This window comes from Larus michahellis, chromosome 6 (assembly GCF_964199755.1).
Source record: "Larus michahellis chromosome 6, bLarMic1.1, whole genome shotgun sequence".
In the NCBI taxonomy this organism is placed as follows: Eukaryota; Metazoa; Chordata; class Aves; order Charadriiformes; family Laridae; genus Larus; species Larus michahellis.
This window is the reverse complement of record NC_133901.1, coordinates 58,420,781-58,439,028: the sequence shown is the minus strand read 5'-3', so window position 1 is coordinate 58,439,028 and position 18,248 is coordinate 58,420,781. Positions and strand designations below refer to the sequence as shown.

General features: G+C 42.8%; 1 protein-coding gene across 14 annotated transcripts in view; it reads left to right on the top strand.

The window, feature by feature from the left end:
• The window catches only part of BTRC (beta-transducin repeat containing E3 ubiquitin protein ligase), a 118,679-nt gene extending 100,431 nt beyond the window's left edge, over positions 1 to 18,248 (top strand). For all 14 annotated transcript variants that reach the window (XM_074590120.1, XM_074590123.1, XM_074590118.1 and 11 more), the window contains 9 exons: positions 3,040 to 3,136; positions 4,031 to 4,168; positions 4,645 to 4,763; positions 7,114 to 7,363; positions 8,036 to 8,154; positions 12,345 to 12,455; positions 13,042 to 13,120; positions 16,680 to 16,873; positions 17,901 to 18,248. In XM_074590120.1, the coding sequence (XP_074446221.1) occupies positions 3,040 to 3,136; positions 4,031 to 4,168; positions 4,645 to 4,763; positions 7,114 to 7,363; positions 8,036 to 8,154; positions 12,345 to 12,455; positions 13,042 to 13,120; positions 16,680 to 16,841 (1,075 nt within the window). In that variant the 3' untranslated portion in view covers positions 16,842 to 16,873; positions 17,901 to 18,248. The remainder of the gene's footprint in view (positions 1 to 3,039; positions 3,137 to 4,030; positions 4,169 to 4,644; positions 4,764 to 7,113; positions 7,364 to 8,035; positions 8,155 to 12,344; positions 12,456 to 13,041; positions 13,121 to 16,679; positions 16,874 to 17,900) is intronic.

The window sequence follows — 18,248 nt, the reverse complement described above, 5'->3', positions numbered from 1 at the left end:
CTACTCCGTTCTTGGAGGATGGTGTAATCAGCTGGGTGTCTTACTTCTTCTGAGGCATCATCAGAGTTGGGTGGTGTGGGAAGCATTGCTTTGCATGCCATATAGAGGACGCTCCATTTTATGCTTTCCGATAGAACATGCGCTTTTTTTAAACCACGGTACAATACTGTTAGAAAACTTCTAGTTATTCTTTCTGTGGAAGTTCTGCTTAGCCATTATTTCTCATCATGCATGCTTGTGTTGTTACTAAGTGGTGAACTTGGCACTTGTCCATATCAAATTAGATTCTATTTATTGCTCGGTATTTCTCCATTTTGTCAGGAACATTACGAGTTTAATCATGTTGTCCAAAGTGCTTGTAGCTTCTCCTACCTTTAGTATCATTGGCCAGGTAATAAATGCACTCCCTGTTCCATTCTGTCATTAATGAAAATGCTCAATAATGACACATGTAGGATAGACTCCATGCGAGATCCTAGTTGACTGTTTGACAGTGCACCATCAGTAAACTGTGCTTTCCAGTCATTTCTGTGTCCACCCTTAAGCTTTTCCAAGATCGTACTTCTCTAACTAAGTCGCGAGAGTAGCCTGTGAGAAGAAATTGGGTCAGTTTAACATAGTGTATTCTGGATTGGTCATTGTTGCCTGTTGTTTGTGACCTTGTCATCTTCTAGGCGCTCATCTGATTGATGGTGTGCTCTAGAACACTGCCAAGCTGTCAAAGCTGTCAAAGTTGAGTTGGATGGTCCACCGTTCCCTTGGGTCTACCTTCTTCCCTTTTTTTTCAGTGCAAGAGCTACGTTTGTCTTTTCCCTGTTCTGTGGAACTTTAGCCATTCTCTACACCTTGTCAGAGATCATAGCTGATGGTTCTTCAGTTGCTCCCTCCAGATTTTGGAAATAACATTAGCACTGATCACTAGTCATACAGACACATGACATTGCTGAAAACCAGTTGCAAAATCCTGCTTCTCGCCTCAAAGGATAGGCACCCCCTGTTACTGCACCTCTTCTTCAGGTTTACACTGTGTCCTGGAGGTCATTTTGATACAACAGGAGCAAGTTATGCCCGGTCTTTCCGATTGCCCTCTGATTAGCTCTAGGAGATACCACTCCAGGCACGGTGGGGTGGTTAAGAGAGGCAGACAAGAAATATCCCGTGTAATTTCATCTCTGCCATATAGAGCTTTATAGCTTAATAATCAGGCCCAGCGCTGTGCATGGCACAAGGAGGTGACTAGCTGGACAGTTCAGAATGAGAGAGAGATGACTGGTGTTATTTGCTTACAGCTCCTCGCTTTGCACATGGGCTGCCTGATTTCAGCATTTGCAGCTCGTGGTTTACAGCAGAAACACCCAGTTCCGCAGCATGGTAGCCTTCACTGACAGCTTGTCGGGCAACAGTAAGGGTTACGCAGATTTAGAGAAATATAAAACAGAAGCCCAAAATCTGGGCATGTTTGTGTCCATCTGAATACTTGATTGAATTGGCCAGTCATCAAAACCTGCAAACAATAGTTCCTTTTATCCCAGAGCCACAGCACAACAGCCACTGGGAGCTGTGGAAATTCCAAGCAATCCTGAAGCTGAATTGTAAACAACTGACTCTACATGCAGCAAGGCAGGGCTTATAGGTAGCAACAAGACCTTGAATTAGGTCAGCTGGTAAAGTTGCAAACAACTGACAGCTTTTCAGGCACATAGGCTACCTACCCCAAGTCTTCCAGGATGTGTCCTAGGTATTATTTGTATCTCCAAAGCGGTTTTTGTCTCCCTGGGACAATAATTTTCATTTTCTTGTGTGCACTTGCAGACTGGATCACAGTAAATAGGCAACCATCTAGTTAGCGGTTTGCCTGCATCCGTGTGTCTGTTCCTCACGTATGTTTGTCCCCGTACGAGTGGCTGCTGGTCATTGTATTTGAAGACTCAGATGATTGCTCTGTCCAAAGTAGAAAGCACCTTTCTCTCGTGTCGCACTTAAAGTACTTTATTTAAAGAATTATCAAAAATTCCTTTCTTGAGCATTTGTTGTTTTGTTCTTTAGTCCTGTAGTTTGCTACCGCCTTATAACCTAAAAATTTTGGTACGTTGTTCTGATTTCCCTAGTTCAAGTATATCAGGGCAGCTAATGTACAGTCTCTCAAATGAGTTTCAAGGTATACTGTATGGAAAGGACAAGAAAGAAATGTGCTAGGAAGTATTGAACAATTAATTATGCCATAATGGAGCAAGGGAGGGAGAAGTGGAGAGCTGGCCCAATATAAACTCTGTGCCTCTGATGCCAGGATTACACTCGGAGGCATTTGTGCCTCTCTCCATTTTGTGAGGCATGTTGCCAGGCAGAACAGCAGTTAGTACGCCCATGGTGGGGTTTACTAGCTTCCACACCGTGTTTGGTGGCTTCTTAACTTCAGGATGAGGAATTAAAGTTTTTTACACAGCAGGTAGTGATTGCCATTTACGGATTTTTTTTTTGGAGCAAAAATCTAGCTTGGGATATGAGTATTCCGAATCAGTGTTGAAATGAGGGAGGCACTACAGATGAAGTGTTGCTTACCAAAATATAGTAGTAGCAGTAAAATGTCCATGTACCAAAACTGAAATTGTTCCTGCTAATGCAGATGAAAGCTAACCTTGAATGCATAGTGAGTTTGAGGATTCCTTGTCTTCTTTCATTTTCTTTGTACACTTTATTTGAAAGGTGACCTCTGATATGGGTATGTGTGTTGTGGGCATGAGCAATTCTCACCTCCTATTGAGTTGAATGGGCTCATGTCCATGATAGGTAATATATTTCCCTTCCCTAAGTGACTAGGCACAGATTTTTCATGAGTATTTCGGTGTCAAAATGCAACATTGACATGTTGCAGGGCAAACAAACAAGAAACCACCCCGTGTTACTGAGTAAATGAGGTTTGACTATGAATCTATCTGTGCTTTTCAACAGTGGTTACCCATTTGTAAAATGCCAGGAGGAGCGTTCTCCAAAATGCTGAAACGTGATTTGTGTTCAGTGGAAGTGTTCTTTGTCTTCCAGGGGACAATATCTATTTAAAAATAAACCTCCTGATGGGACTGCACCACCCAACTCCTTCTACAGAGCACTTTACCCCAAAATTATACAGGACATAGAGGTAAGAAACAGCTTCCAGATGTGGTGGTGTTTGATGGTTTGGTTTTTTTTAATCTCCCTGATTTATTCATCATGCTGAAATTCTGAGAATATTTTGTTCGAGTGAAATATTTTGTTAAATCTGGTGTGTCTGTGTTTGTCTGGAGTTTGTAGATCTGGGATAGTTAAATAAAGTTCCAGGCTTCGCTGCTCCTTTAGAAGAGAGAGGATGAGCTGGATTGTTGAATGAGATGTTTGCAGATGCCGTCTAACGCCTTGCACGTCAGATGTCACAGCAGCACCTTACCATCTTCCATTTTCTCTGTTCCACAGTACTTTGCTCCACTCAGGGCAGATGAGACCTATTAAAATGTTACGGGGAGATACCAGGACCTGAGCCAGGGAGAAAGTGCATTCTAAAGACTGCAATCCTAAGACCCAGGGAAACAAGAAGCAACTGAGCATGGCTGCTTTGTATCTAGTATGAGGCAAACGCCATGTTCTGGTAGCTTCCTAATGGCAAAAGCGGTGCTCAGGCACTGTTGCGACAGATTTGTATAAGCACTTAGCTAGAGCTCAACTGAGACTTTCTCTTCAGTTGTTTAGTTCTTGAGTCACAGGGGGTTAAAAGGTTGGAGATAGAAAAAAGCTTTTAAGTCACTTCTCTCTCACCATTCCAGATAACACAAACGAGTTTAGCCATGATATGTTTGCCAGGTTTTGGTCCATTTAATTGATTTTATTACGTGTGTTACGTCTTCTAGTCTACTAGAAAGCTGGTGTGTCATTGTCTGGTCCTGATTGCAGGAAAAAGTGTGAAGAAAAGTACCTGCTGTCTTCTCAAATAAGCAAAAAAGGGGGGAGATAGTTCCATGCTTTATTTTTACTTCTTTTTTGTCTCCTATCTCTCGTCAAGACAATAGAGTCAAACTGGCGGTGTGGAAGGCACAGTTTACAGAGGATCCACTGCCGAAGCGAGACAAGCAAAGGGGTTTATTGTTTACAGTATGATGATCAGAAGATAGTAAGTGGCCTACGAGACAATACTATTAAGGTGAGAATGCTCAAAAATGGCATACTGAAGGCATGCAATGTCTATGCCATAAATAATAGCGTCCTAATTTCAGTGACACCTACTCAGTCTCTTGTTAGTAACCTAGCCTGCTCCTTCTCCCATCTCACACCTGCACAACATGAATACCTCTCTTATCTGGCAAGAGAGACCCTGTTTTCTTACAGACAGACTTCGCTAGCAGAGGTTTTTGTCCATCAGTAATTACAGGCTGTGTAATTACTGTGCCCTGTACCCTGAGGAGAAGAGTAAAACCGAAGTTCATAGTAAAGCCAGTAATATCAAAGATGTTAATGTATTGCACCAAAGAGCCTGTAGAAGACTACAGATGCCACTAAAGATGTTCTAACTGCACTATGGATGATGTGTTGTAGTAAAAAACAGACCAGTCAAACCAGTAGGTGCTGAAAGATGAAAACCTTGCTGAGCTGTCTGGTTTTGAATGTTTGCTATCGTAGATCTGGGATAAGAATACATTGGAATGCAAGCGAATTCTCACTGGACACACGGGTTCTGTCCTGTGCCTCCAGTACGATGAACGGGTGATCATTACTGGATCTTCGGACTCAACAGTCAGGTGCGTGCATATGATTTGGAGCTTTCTCTTGGCCTCTGAGATTTTAGCCTTGCAAGCTACTGAAATGATCTTTTCTTAAATGTGTGCTGTTCATTCGGTTCCATGAAGTAGTTCAGCATATTTGTTCAGGAGTGTACTGTCCTTGTTTATCAGATGTCCGTACAAATGGCTGTCAAGGAGAAATGAGAATCTAAGCAAAGGCCAGTCAAGGTCAAGATGACTTAGGAAGGCCATCTGGCATTTCACCAAGGTTTTGCATGTTTTGATACTCCCTGATAATGTTTTAAATTCTCTCAGAATAACTTTTTAAAAGTCGGTTGAAGTTTTTAAAGCAAGTTTGAAGGTTTAGTCATCCAGTGTCACTTAATTTTAACAAAAGATGTATGACACGATCTCCCGTGGCTTTTAATTAAATTTCAGCATGATGTTTCTTTTCATTCAGTCTTTCTAACCTTGCTTTCCTTCCAATCTCCAGCAAAAGGCTGGACACCTCAAGTCAGCACTTGTGGTGCATGTTGTGCAGATGTGATGTCCACTAGACATATTACGGGATCTCAGACCTGCAGTGTAAATACAGGCACATATCAGTTAGTGAATTGCAATATGAACTTGGATGTGAAGGAGCAAGTCTGTCTTCTCCATGTTGTTATGTATTCTCTTCTTGTCAGAGTACAAACAATGCCCGCGCAGTGAAGTTACAGGCAACAAAAGGCTGTGTCAGTGGCCTTTTCTGAAGCTATTAGCATGCGTTCCTATGGCTGCAAGCTCCTCATGGTTATCACCGTGCTTGCATGTAAACTACCACTGTTAAGCTAATAACCATTAAATTTAGTTCCTGATGTGTGTTGCATGCAGTCTTGTATTACTGCTAGATTTTGGGGTCCTACCATTATTAAGAATCCAGAATTTCGGCAACACCACCTGCCTGGAGACAGCGTGGGAACTGCACTGTGCTAAACAGGTCGCAGAAGAGAGGCTGATTTCTGTAACAAGCGCTATCCATATCCATATCAGGCCAGGCAGGCCAAATTGCAGACTGGCTACTTGCCCAGAAATACTTTGTTTCCCACTGTATCTATAAATGTTTGTGCAGACCCCAGAGGCACATAGGATGCATCACTTTTATCCTTGGGTCTCCTCAGGAAGAGGGGCTTCATCCAATAGACAGTACAGATGGGCTCTTAATGCTTCTGAGATCTCAGGGATGCACTTGTCCAAAGAAGTCAGTAGGTCTCCAGCTCCGGTTCAGTTTGGCAACCCTGTCTGCAAACTGCTCCTATGTTAATGGCTCAGGTCTTTAGTCTGTGAATTTTCCTCCTTTGCATTTTGTAATTGGAATGTAGTTGTCTTTCTCATTTATAGTCTATAAGTTGCTGCACTTCAGCCTCCATAAGTTAGAAAATAAGACATTAGAAGTCTTTCTCACATCGTGCCTTTTCTTACTGCGCACCTTATTGGCGGAGGAAGATTTTAACTTCTGCAACGCCTGATGTGCCTGATGATACAGCCATTTTCTGCTGTCACATACTGTATCTGGGACACAAATGTGATAGTGTGAAAAGAAATCTCTTTGTGGAGAGTAAAAGAAGTTTGCCAACAGAATAGCCCAAAAGAAACATTTTTAAGCCTTAAAATCTTCATTTCAAGTCCTAGAAGTTCTGTATGAAGCCTTTGTCTAACTTCCATCTTAAATTATCTTTCAGCTGAAGCAGTTGGTTCCACTAACATTAAATTGACATAAATGCTCTGTCTTAATTTGGGTATTCAGCACATTCCTGGGATGTGGCTGTGTACCGGATGCGCTGCAGGGTAAATGCAATTCCTGGTGCAACTTGTGACAATTACTTATATTTGTTTGAAAAGCATTATCTTGTCTTCTGCTTCTGCTTTGAGTTGATAGTCCTGTGAGAGGGGTCAAAAATTTAACCCGTCACTGAAGTTGCTTCTCCACAGGTCATGATTAAGTACTCATTGACTGGAAATGGAGTGTGTGGTAGGCTGACAGAACCAGGAAACATCAGTCTTTAAGGCTATCAATCTCATACCTTTCCTCAGCACTAAATGCCCTTAATTAAAGAACGCTTTTTTCCTGGATGGGTTATTTTTATGGTGTTAACTGCATTGCAGGGTTTTTGGCTGCTGGACTGTCTCGATGTATGCATAACCAACAGGTTTATATAATACATCTTTTAATGAACTATTTAATAGATGTAGATATAACTTGTGGTGGTTGATTCTCTAATATTGCTAGAGAGTCAATTACCCCTCCCCATCCCTCTCTTGCTCTGCAGAAAATCCACTGTACAGTTTTCTAACTCTCTTCTCTCTGGTTTGAAATGTGAATCTTTAGGGTGTGGGACGTGAATGCGGGCGAGATGCTGAATACGCTGATTCACCACTGCGAAGCAGTACTGCACCTACGCTTCAATAACGGCATGATGGTGACATGTTCCAAAGACCGTTCCATTGCCGTGTGGGACATGGCTTCACCAACAGACATCACCCTGAGGAGGGTGCTAGTAGGGCACCGAGCTGCCGTCAACGTAGTGGACTTTGATGACAAGTACATTGTATCAGCATCAGGTGACAGAACTATAAAGGTGAGGTGTTTTTATTTGCAGTGCTGGGCTATTTAATAACCAAGAGCAGTGACCAGACAGGGAAGATGGTTCTTGTCAGTTATCACACAGATCTTCCTTTAGAAGTTCTTCCGGCTGCTCATTTCCACTTGTTCCTCCTCTGTTGAGCTTGCACAACTTATTTACAGACCTCTATGGCAAATCAGATCCAGGTACAGATGTAGTTGAAAAAGGACTTTTTTTTAATGTGTTCTTTTTCGACTTGACCGCTCCCGTGATCAGTTTCAGCATCAGTCACTCAAACAGTTGTCAGAGGGCAGCATGGGGGCAGAAGTGAAGGTGAGTGGATAGGAGTCACTTAAGTGCTACTGCTATGATCCCAATTTGCAGCATTAAAACTGAGGAAAATCAAGATCTTGTGTAGACTAAATCATAGCCCAAGAGTGCTAAAGCCTGATATTGGAAGCTAATGCTCATATGGTGTGGCAAAAATCTGTGTACCGTGACCCAAGCTGCTAACAGTTGCAGACTGTAGTCACAAGTCATCAAGGGGTAACTTTCCCAGTCTTAATGATAGCATCTTCAATTAAGAGCATTCTGGATGCACCTTTATATCATACAGATACCAGCTTTTATTAGTCTCTTCTTAATAATTTTGTCTCTGTGTGGTTCCCTCCCCCCTTCCTGTCACAGGTATGGAACACTAGTACCTGCGAATTTGTGCGCACCTTAAATGGCCACAAACGAGGCATTGCATGTCTGCAGTACAGAGACAGGCTAGTAGTGAGCGGCTCTTCAGATAATACTATCAGGTGAGAGACTATCAGAGTTCTGTGCAAGCACGTTGTCTCCGATTCCCTGGGATGCGCAGAGGTTAGGCAACTGAAGTGCTCTGTACCCTTGTCGTCCTTGAAATATGCTTTCTTTGGTATAGAACACTGAGAACTACTGGAAAGAGATATTAGAAGTCTGTTTTACTGTGTTGTCTTTCATCCTCTATATCTCAGGAGTCCCATACTAATCAACAAGTTGCATTGCTGTGACAATTCTGGTGTATGAAAGAGCTGGCAAGTACCACTTTCTATGATGTCCTCTTGTGATATTTTAATTGGGCTATGTGTCTAGTTAAAGGGGTCAGATTTGCAGTAAGAGGCATTTAATCCTCTGCAGAAATCCTCCTGGGCTCTCGCCAAGCTCTTCTTGTGGTACTTGGCACCTGGTTAAGTTTGGAACAGCTGGTTTAGAGCATGAAGTTCAGTTTGCTGCTTTTTGCACTCCTCCAGCTGCCCTGGTTGCAATCTGAGATTTAACTCCTTGTATCAGGAGCCAGGATTTCTCCCTACATCCTGCAGCTGCTGGCAGAGGGATGTCGCACTAATCTCGGGTGTGTGGAGCGGGCTTGAATAGTAGTGTTCATGACATAGTGAAATGTCTCTGTCGTGCAAGCAGCAGTAAGGGTAATCTCCCTTTGCTCTTTGTCATTGCTTTAAATAATTGCCTGCCTCCTGATGAAAGCTGGACAGCGTAAGCAGAAACCCTTCACTTCGCGTGTCAGTATCAGTGAGAATGATTCGTGCGACTGTTTGCCTGTGAACTTTGCTTGCAACATGCTGCCTCTCCCAGCTTTGCATTCCGTAGGAAAATGGCGGTCCTTTGGTTGACATCACCAGGTCATTGTGCCAGGTTTTAGTATAGGGCTGTCTGAGACCATGACCAGGAGAGCTGGAACTCTCTCTCTCCTAATCAGGGCAAAAAGTATTACGGGCATTGTGTAAGAGGAGCAGCACTTACACATGGTGAGAACTCCTGCACTTCAAATAGAGAAAAATAACCCTCTGCAATTGTACTATGAAATTTGGTCTCAGAATTAGAGTAAGAAATAGTTAAATATTACAGCAGTTAGGGAAGGATCTAAAATACTACTTGCAATGCTAATAAAAATAAATGTCAAGATAGTGATAACGCTAAAGAGGAATACAGTTACTTTTATGCTTACATTGGACAAAATCCCTAGTTGACAGATAAATTGTGCTAGAATTTCAGGAATCTTGGCAGTGAATCTTAATGGAAGTCAAGTTTGGCAGCTGTGTGGGCAAGGCACAAGACGTACCTGGTCACATTGTTTTCTTCCAGCCATTAGCAGAGGGCACAAGTCAGTGGAAGGGTGATTAAGAAAGGGCAGGTTACTAAGTCATCCTTATGGGTGGCATGGTGCTTTGTATGTTTGATTTTAATCCACTGTAAAATGCCAGACATTGTGTGTTGGCCTTTAGTAGAGGCTGCCTCCTGATGCAGAATTTGAAGTTCAGCATTCCTCAGCTGCAGGGAAACTTTTTTCCAAAAGATGACTCTGATGTCTAGTTTTGCAACTGCAAATGTAAGGACATGTGAAGTAGCTGAGTAATCAATATCTTTCTTCTATAGGGAGACTCCATGTATAAAAATTATTTTAGCTTTGTTTTAGGTCAGAAATTTCACCAGGGCGAGAGGACACAGCTACATAGGCATCGTTATCATTGTGCCTATTTCTATCTGGTAGAAACTGGTCCATCAAGTTTAATCCAATCACTTCAGTATTTTATCCTCTGTGGCTGAAGTTCTTAATTGCTACAGGCAAGCATGGTATAGAAAAGAGGGGAGGGGAAAACCCAGAATTTGGAGCAAGAAAATAGAATCAGACTATATCATCTTGGGTTAGTTTTTAAATGAGCTGTTGATTTGCATTCAACCTCCAGTGTGTTCACACACGGGCATCTGATACTGAACTGTTCAGGCGACAGCGTTGTCTCTAGGAGATGCGGATTCAGGCTCACCTGCTTTCTGCACATCTTCCAGCTCTGCCAGGACTTCAAGTGAATTAAAGACTGAGATAATTGCAGATCTCCCTTTACTTCCAGAAGTTCTACCAAAGCTGTAGGAATGAAGAGTGGTAGCGGTTGTGACTGCGTACACTTCATAGTGATTTTCTTTAGTTCGTTCTCAAGCCTTCAGAGTAGTTCTCTTACTATTTGGTCCTTTGACTATTTAAAGAAGTAGAAATTCGAAAAGGCTGTCAAATCTGGGACATACCCTTGGCAAGATTCTGCTCTTACATAGCAGTTATCCCTTTTATACATGAAGGCCCTAGAATCTCTTCTAATCCCATTCAGATTCAGGTAAAACCTGAAACTGGACCTGAAAATACAGACCTGAATTAGTGTGATGCAGCCTCCCAGAGCTGCTGGCAGTCTTAGGATTGATGGCAAGGAATGGAAACACATGGCATGAAAGTTCCTGGCACAAGATTGCTCTTCAGACCTTTCTGCACTAGTTCATTTCTGGCACTGTCCATCCTCTTTACAGTCCTTGAGAGACTTTATGCTGTCTGACCAGCCAGACTGCCTTTGGCTGACCTTTGCCATGGAGTTGCTTGCTCTGACCTTGACTGGTGTGCCGGTGCTCGTGGAAACTATTGGGATCTTCACAGATTCCTGAAAGATCAACTTCATGGGTTGAACAATCACCTTGTGCTCCTCATTGGCCTCAAATGTGTGCATAGATGAATCCTTTCCCAGTTCTACAGTAACGGAAGAGTTGTTTGTTCCTCTGTTGTCCAAAGCGAGAGCAGCTTGTCGTGGTAGGACAGCTGCAATCATTATCCACCAACCTTGGACACACATCCACTGGGTTTGCCCTGTTGCCTGGGGGACCTCAAGAGTAAAATGTGTGGGGACAATTTATCTCTTTCTTTATCCATCTCTTAAGGAAAACTGACCTGACCCCTCGGCAGCTGTGCTGCTTCGAGATGTGTCACCCAGAGAAATTCCACGAACCGCCCATATTTCTCACTACTGGGAAGTTCATGTCATCCTGAACGCTAATTGAATGAGTATTTAAGAACACTCGTGGCTGCATTCTTTCAGCTGTGTGTCAGGGAGCCACAGCAGATACTGCTGTGAAAAGATTCCTGTATGAGCAGAGCCTGTCTCAGCCAGAGGTGGAACACGTCAAAGAATTTCAGTTCTTGCAGGCAAATAAACCTTCGTTATTCATGGTGATTGGAAGTCATGTCAAAGAGCTGACAAAAGTATGGAAAGCAAATAGACTTACTTCATAACTGTTTCGAGCGTTTCTTAAATATTTTTCAAGGTAGTGTGTAAGTGTAAAAAATTATGTATTTTAATTTATTCTCCATGCTAAAAATCCTTCACAAAGCCCAAAACTGTGGGATATTTACAGTTGAGAGAATAACGCATTGCTGGGTCTCTTACTGGGATAAGATACTGTGTACCGGTTTTTGGTGCCAGAACTTTTTTAAAACATTGTATTATTAGAAACAGTTATCAGAGAGCTACAGGAATTATTTGAGAGCAAGAAAGAAATGCATTACAAAATAATAAACATAGAGTGCCCTTTTTAGCTTATGCATAAGGTGCCTAGATTACAGCATAAACATACCTTCAGTGGGAGAAATGTCAAATAAAAAGGGCTTGTTAATTCTTGTACCTTGTGTTGATGTCTTAATTTGCCTGATGGTCGTCTCCAAATCAGAAATAGGTGTGTGGGGGTACAGAAAGGGGCGCATGCTCTGTAAAGGCGATCATACCCTTTGGAACAAGCTGCCAAGGGGATTGGTATTTCTCCCTCTCTTAATGTCTTAAAATCAAGGCAGGATACTTTTATGAAAAATCAACTTCAGTAAAATAAAGTTAGGAGGCTCACTGGGAAGATAACTGGGAGGTATCCTGCGTTACCGGAGCAGTAGATAACTAGACACAACTGGTCTTACAGTGTTTGGATCTCTGACTTATTTCCCATGTGATACTGTAACATACCAGGGTCATGTTGAAAAGCATGCATCCGCTTAACAGCGAGAAAAGAAGTGGTGAATGTAGTTTGTTTTGTATCTTTTCATCGTAATCTTTATTTCCAAGTTTCTATTAACTGCAAGCAAAAACCAAATGTTTCGTTGCAACGGTCAGATGTTCAAAAATTCTCAATGCTTCTTTATGCTCTTTTGCAGGCTGTGGGATATCGAGTGTGGGGCATGTTTACGAGTACTGGAAGGCCATGAAGAGTTGGTGAGATGCATACGCTTTGATAACAAGAGGATAGTCAGTGGAGCATATGATGGGTGAGGCTGTCAGTGCAGACAATACCTTGTCTGTCTCAGTGTCTCACATCCCACTTTGCTGTATCTTCCTTATAAATATTAGACTCCTTGTCTGTCATACCAAGAGGACCTTTGCATGGCCAGTAAATCAGGCCCACGCTACGATGTATACCTTTTTCTCATCCTTTGAAATAAGTCAGTGTGATTTGATGTATGTGGTCCAGTTCTTTAGCTTATAAGAATATCTGACCGACTCAACCTGAAACCTCTCCTAGCTGAACCACTAGTAAGAACAATCTTTCCCATCTGTGGTTACGTCTTCTGGACCGTTTGCCATTGCAGACTGGGCGTCTGCACTCCCACGTGTTTCTGTTAGTTATTACCACCTGCTTTTTGTATGTTTTACTTCGTCGACATCATTTTTTTTCCCATTAAGCTCTGTAAGCTTTACCAAGGGGAAGTGCAAGAACCAGGTCTCAAGAGCAGGGTTGCTGTAATTTTCCTTGAACTGGTGTATTAGCTAAGCTGTACTAACAGTTAATTTTTTCTGTGAGCACTCTTTTCGCTTTAACAGAGCCGTGGTGTTTGTCTATTTTTTCACTACCAGGAAAATTAAAGTATGGGATCTTGTGGCTGCTTTAGACCCTCGTGCTCCAGCAGGGACCCTCTGCTTGCGAACCCTTGTGGTAAGAGCTTTCGGTAGGGGTGGTGTAGGGGACAGAAAAGTGTGCTTGATCGGGGCTATCTTGAGCCATGAAAACTCAAGTCAGCTTAGCCCCAGTCTACAGGATCTAGAAATCCTTTCTAGAGGTCTGGTTTCCTTGGGTGTCCAACTTTTTCCTTAATGTTGCAAGCTGTAAAGCATTAAAAGTTAGAACCTGTGGAGTTTTTGCTTACTTTTTAACAGTTTTGTTCTGTGATTTGAAGTTAATAACTAAATCAATTTTTAAGACTTGTCCTTGGAATCCATGTGCCAGTGGGTTTACATTAACCTGTGTGTACCTGATGATGTAGTAATAAGTTGTCTGAATTGTTGTCATGAAATTTCTTAAAGAAAATTAGTACATTCCAAATTCGAGGAACAAGAACAAAAACACCCTCGGGATTGCTTTCAGCTGGCTTTTGTGTGTTTAAGGAAAAAGCAGGTAAGGACTGGAACAGACAGTAAAATTGCCTTGTCCTTAAACAGCAATTACTACTTTCATGCTGTCCATTGGTATTTAGTGCAGGTCTGATGATGGCGTGGTTAAAATGTCATTGTGTGAGCGTTAACAACATTCACAGTCATGCTTAATAGTGGCTCTGCACTGGTCTTATAATAATGTGAGAAAGTTGTGAGAAAAATGGCAGTACAGCCAAGGTCGTGGGATGGTTCCTGGAAGCATTCCTCCATCACATTCACCCCAAAGAACTTGCACTGTTGCTGCTCTGACAGCACTTGCCCTGGGGGTAAAGGAAGATTTCAGTCTAGTACCAAATTGCCATTGAAGAAGTACTAAATTTATTTATTTTTTAGATGAGAAATGTTTGAGTAGTGTTGGAGTTGGTGTATGTTAGACCTTTTCCTGCTGCGGCGTGTTGACTGTAGTCTGTGCTCTAAACCAAGCCCATGCTGAGGCTGTCTGATTCTCTAAAAGCGTGGTTACCTCTCACCAGCTGAGCTGTGCTAGCTGACCTTCTGCACGCTCATCGACCACCTGAATTGCTGCTGTTGCTGTAGATTTCGCTGAAGTAGTTTACTTCCCATTTGGTGCAGGCTGTGAGGGTTACTGCGACTCAGCTGACAGGCAGTCGATCATTAAGCCATGCTAACTCTTTTCCAATCACGTATTTGGACCATAAGCTGCAGCGTAAGAGTCTGTGAGAGCCTTGGATGCCTGCAGGTACTATGTTGAAAAACCTTCTTGTTAGCCAAATAGAACTGCAAATAGTTTCATGGCTAAAATCCAGAAAAAAACCTTTGTCATCAGCCACCCAGTTGCAAACTACGGCACAACTCTGTGCTCATGAGCACATATCCTGAGAGTCTAAGACTTCAGCTTGGTATTAGCAGTGTTCCTGCTCCAACCTGAGAGAAATGTGTGCCTAGTAACCTGTAGGCTTAATTTAACTGGTGTGATTTCCTCTGCATTTTCCAGCAGTGGACAGCCAAAGTGCCCCAGCTAATTATATTATAAATCAGAAGCGGTGGGATGGAAACACTGTAGGAATCTCAACACATGGATACTCATAAATCCCTGTTTGATAGCGATGGAGGGGGCCAGAAGAGGGGGGGCAGAGGAGGCTGTTGTGGTGCTTTTAGGACTTTTCATGTTTATGACAACAGGGCGTCCTTATACCCACTTACCCGTGGTTTGGGTTTTTTTTTTTTCCTTCCCTCGGCCTCCAAAATTAAACCTGGCTGCACAATGAACATCGTGAGTCTCCTGCTGCTCGTGTTCAATTTTCAAACAGTAGGAGGAAAGTGCACAGATAACAAATGCTCGCTGCATGCCAGGTCCCTTCCAGTTTTGTCTTCCGTTAGCTGGAACAGTGGCCACATGAATTTGACAGAAGCTTTCCAGGCACAGAAGCAGCACGCAGTTCAGCTTTCCTTGCAAGGTTCAGGTCCTTGTGGCCTCAACTTAGGGTGTGCAGTCTGCTTACTGCCACTGCAACAGCAAAGGGCAGGTGCTGTGTGGAACTTCAAGGGAAACCTTCCTCAGCCTACAGTGACTGGGAGAAAAAAAAAGGAGTTTTGGAATCAGGCTTTGGAAGTACCTCTCTGTCTGTTCTTGGTGTCTCTGTGAGTAGTCCCTCAGTGAATCTGACTGCCATAGTGAGATTTTTTTTTTTAGCAAGAACTTCATAGAATCACAGAATGGTTTGGGTTGGAAGGGACCCTAGAGATCATCTATTTCCAACACCCCTGCCATGGGCAGGGACACCTCCCACTACATCAGGTTGCGCAAAGCCCCATCCAGCCTGGCCTTGAACACTTCCAGAGGTGCCCCATTCACTTACTCTGCCCCTTCACTTACTTCACTGCTACAACACAGACTCTGGAAAAACATTACTCTTTGGAACAGGTGGGAAGAGAGAAACCCATAAGGTGTTCTTAAGACAAATTTGAGTTACGGTTAGAAGATCAGAAAGGTTCCAATTACTGCGCCTTTTAAAAAATTTATCTGAAAAATAGAATCTGACTTCTGTGTGTGTGTGTTTTCAGTTAATTTTAATTTTAAAATGCACAGTATCACTTTAAAGCAGCTGTTGTGCTTTGCAAACCGAGCTGTATTTTTGTAGCCCTGTGCCGTAAGACAGAGGCTTCTCATTTAGTAGTTAACAATTTTCTTTTGTCTAAATATTTGAGAAACCTGTATTTTCAGTACTAAAATATTTTAAAGCATGGGCTTTTTCCTGTCCCTAGGCCCCTTACAACATGTGAGCATTAAAGAGAAATATGTATTAATAGAAGAGATAGGGCTCACTCTACTTGCATGGTTTCTGTTCCTTTCTGACGGAGGAGGCCACTGCTCACTCTTGCAGTAGTATAAGCACCCAAAAAGAATAAGCAACACAAAAGGGAAAGCATAGTGGATTTGCTCTGTGATATCCAGCATCTTGCCATTACCGCCTGTTAATTACAGTCTGAACTCTTGCCAAATCGTCGTGCCATTTCCACTCAGCCTCAAAGCAGAATGCAAACTGCCTATAAAGAATGCCCTTTCTAGTTCATATTTTTAGAACTGCTTAAGAGGAATTATTACTGTGTCACTGGACTTTACAACAGGCTCCTTAGTGTCCTCCAGTATTAAGCTCGTTCCTCTTCAACGGTGGCAATGGTGCCAAGTCTTGAATGCAAAGTTCTCATCTTTCCCTTGTAACCTACTGCATCTGAAAATGCTGTGATTTTGGGAGAGAATTTCACCATGGAACAAAGAAGACGGTATCAGCCTCAATAGACTGAATTGTGTGGAGGAGGGAGCGAGGTTTGTTCTGCAGAGTGCGTGTCCAATATTGGGATTAAGGAGTAATGGGATGACTGTAATGTAAACTTCCTGCGAGCCAAGTACTGAGATATGGCAAACCCTTTTCACTGACAGCGGGCTTCATTTACGCGATGTGATGGTGATGCATAGTACGTCATGTGGGGTTTACTGACAATGTGACACTGGAATCCAAGCCCAAGTTCATCTTCCCTGCTCCATCCCAGGTGCCAGCAAGTTTGTGAAGTAACGTGCTGTCTCTCCCACTTGCATTTAGGAGCATTCTGGAAGAGTCTTTCGACTTCAGTTTGACGAGTTCCAGATCGTCAGCAGCTCGCATGATGACACCATCCTCATCTGGGATTTTCTGAATGACCCAGCTGCCCAAGCAGAATCCACTCGTTCCCCGTCCAGAACATACACCTACATCTCAAGATAAATAACACTACACTGTACCTCACACTCGCACAGGTAAAAAATAAAAAAAAATTAAAAAGAGCCTCAAAGGGGGCACTGGATGTAATGTGAGCATGCTGTGTGAATAATTAGCTGGGTCTATCAATATTTCTCATCTTGGTTTGACAGTAATTACAGTGTCCTGTAAAAAGACAGGAATGGTTTTGATACCTTAGAATAGGGACTTTATTTTAGGATTTGTGGCATGGGGTGCCTCTGAGTTCCTCTGAAGAACTCCTCCTCCTCTGTCCCTCATCATCAATAATTAAATCAGCTATCACTGCTGTCCAGAAGGAAGAGGGTTTCTGCAGAGCGAGTAGAGCAGCTGCTGCCTAACAAGGGGATGCAGATGGCCTGACCCTGGGCAGTTGTCACCAGGCAGGAGGGTTTTGCCAAGAAGCATCGGCTTTATTCCTTCCCTGTGAAGTGGTGACCATTCTTCTCACTCTGCAGCAAGCTGATTCAAGAGAATAGTGTGGCTAGGGGAGGAGACACTGAAGCACAAGCCCAGGCAAATGAAATCGAGATGCATCAGCGTGCAAAATCATTTACTGATAGGGCCTAGCCCTCATTCTCTCTAGCACAGCATGGGCGTTAAATTGTTCATGTCAGACCCTGGCTGGTTTGCTCATCACCTTACCCTTTTGTCTTGGCCAGCACAGTGTGGGGAAGACATAATGTTTTGTATATTTGGATCTGTTGTAGAGTGGATTTAATGTATATGAGTGGAGTGGGATAGCATGATTGCCCACTTTGGTGGGTACATGCACCATTACTGTTAGTAGCTTGAGAAAAATGGCAGAAAAGCTGACAGGCTTCTGCAGGGTGGGTGTCCACAGTGACCTTTTCCCATGACAATGCTCCATCATGGGGACATCCTGTATCCTGTTTGATTGGTAAATATACAGTGATGCTCCGGAGCTGTCAGATCAGCCATCTTGATTTTCTCAAACACTCTGGTCAATCAGGATGTTCTTCTCAATCACTAAAAGGTTTAGTACGAATGGGGTTTGTTTGGTTTGTTCTCTTTTTTTCTTCCCAGGACTCATTTAAGCTGCAGTATTTAAATTATCTGCCAATGCCAGGACAAAAGAACTATCCACGTAACCAATACTTGCTGAAGAGAGAGGCTCTCAGACTTGTTTCTGGAACAAAGTTGGCATGCGGTTGATCTCAGACAGGGTCTACTCAGCGCGGCTGACTGCTAAAGTGCTGCTATATCAGAAGATTACTTTTATCTTTCATGAACAGTTAACATTTTTAAACCTTCCCATCCCTTTCCTCCCTTGTCCCCCCTCTTCCTGTTCACTCCTCTTCCCTTTACCCTGTTTGGTTCCCCTCCAAACCCAGTCACAGATGTCCTATGAATATATTTAAGATGTTGCCAGAA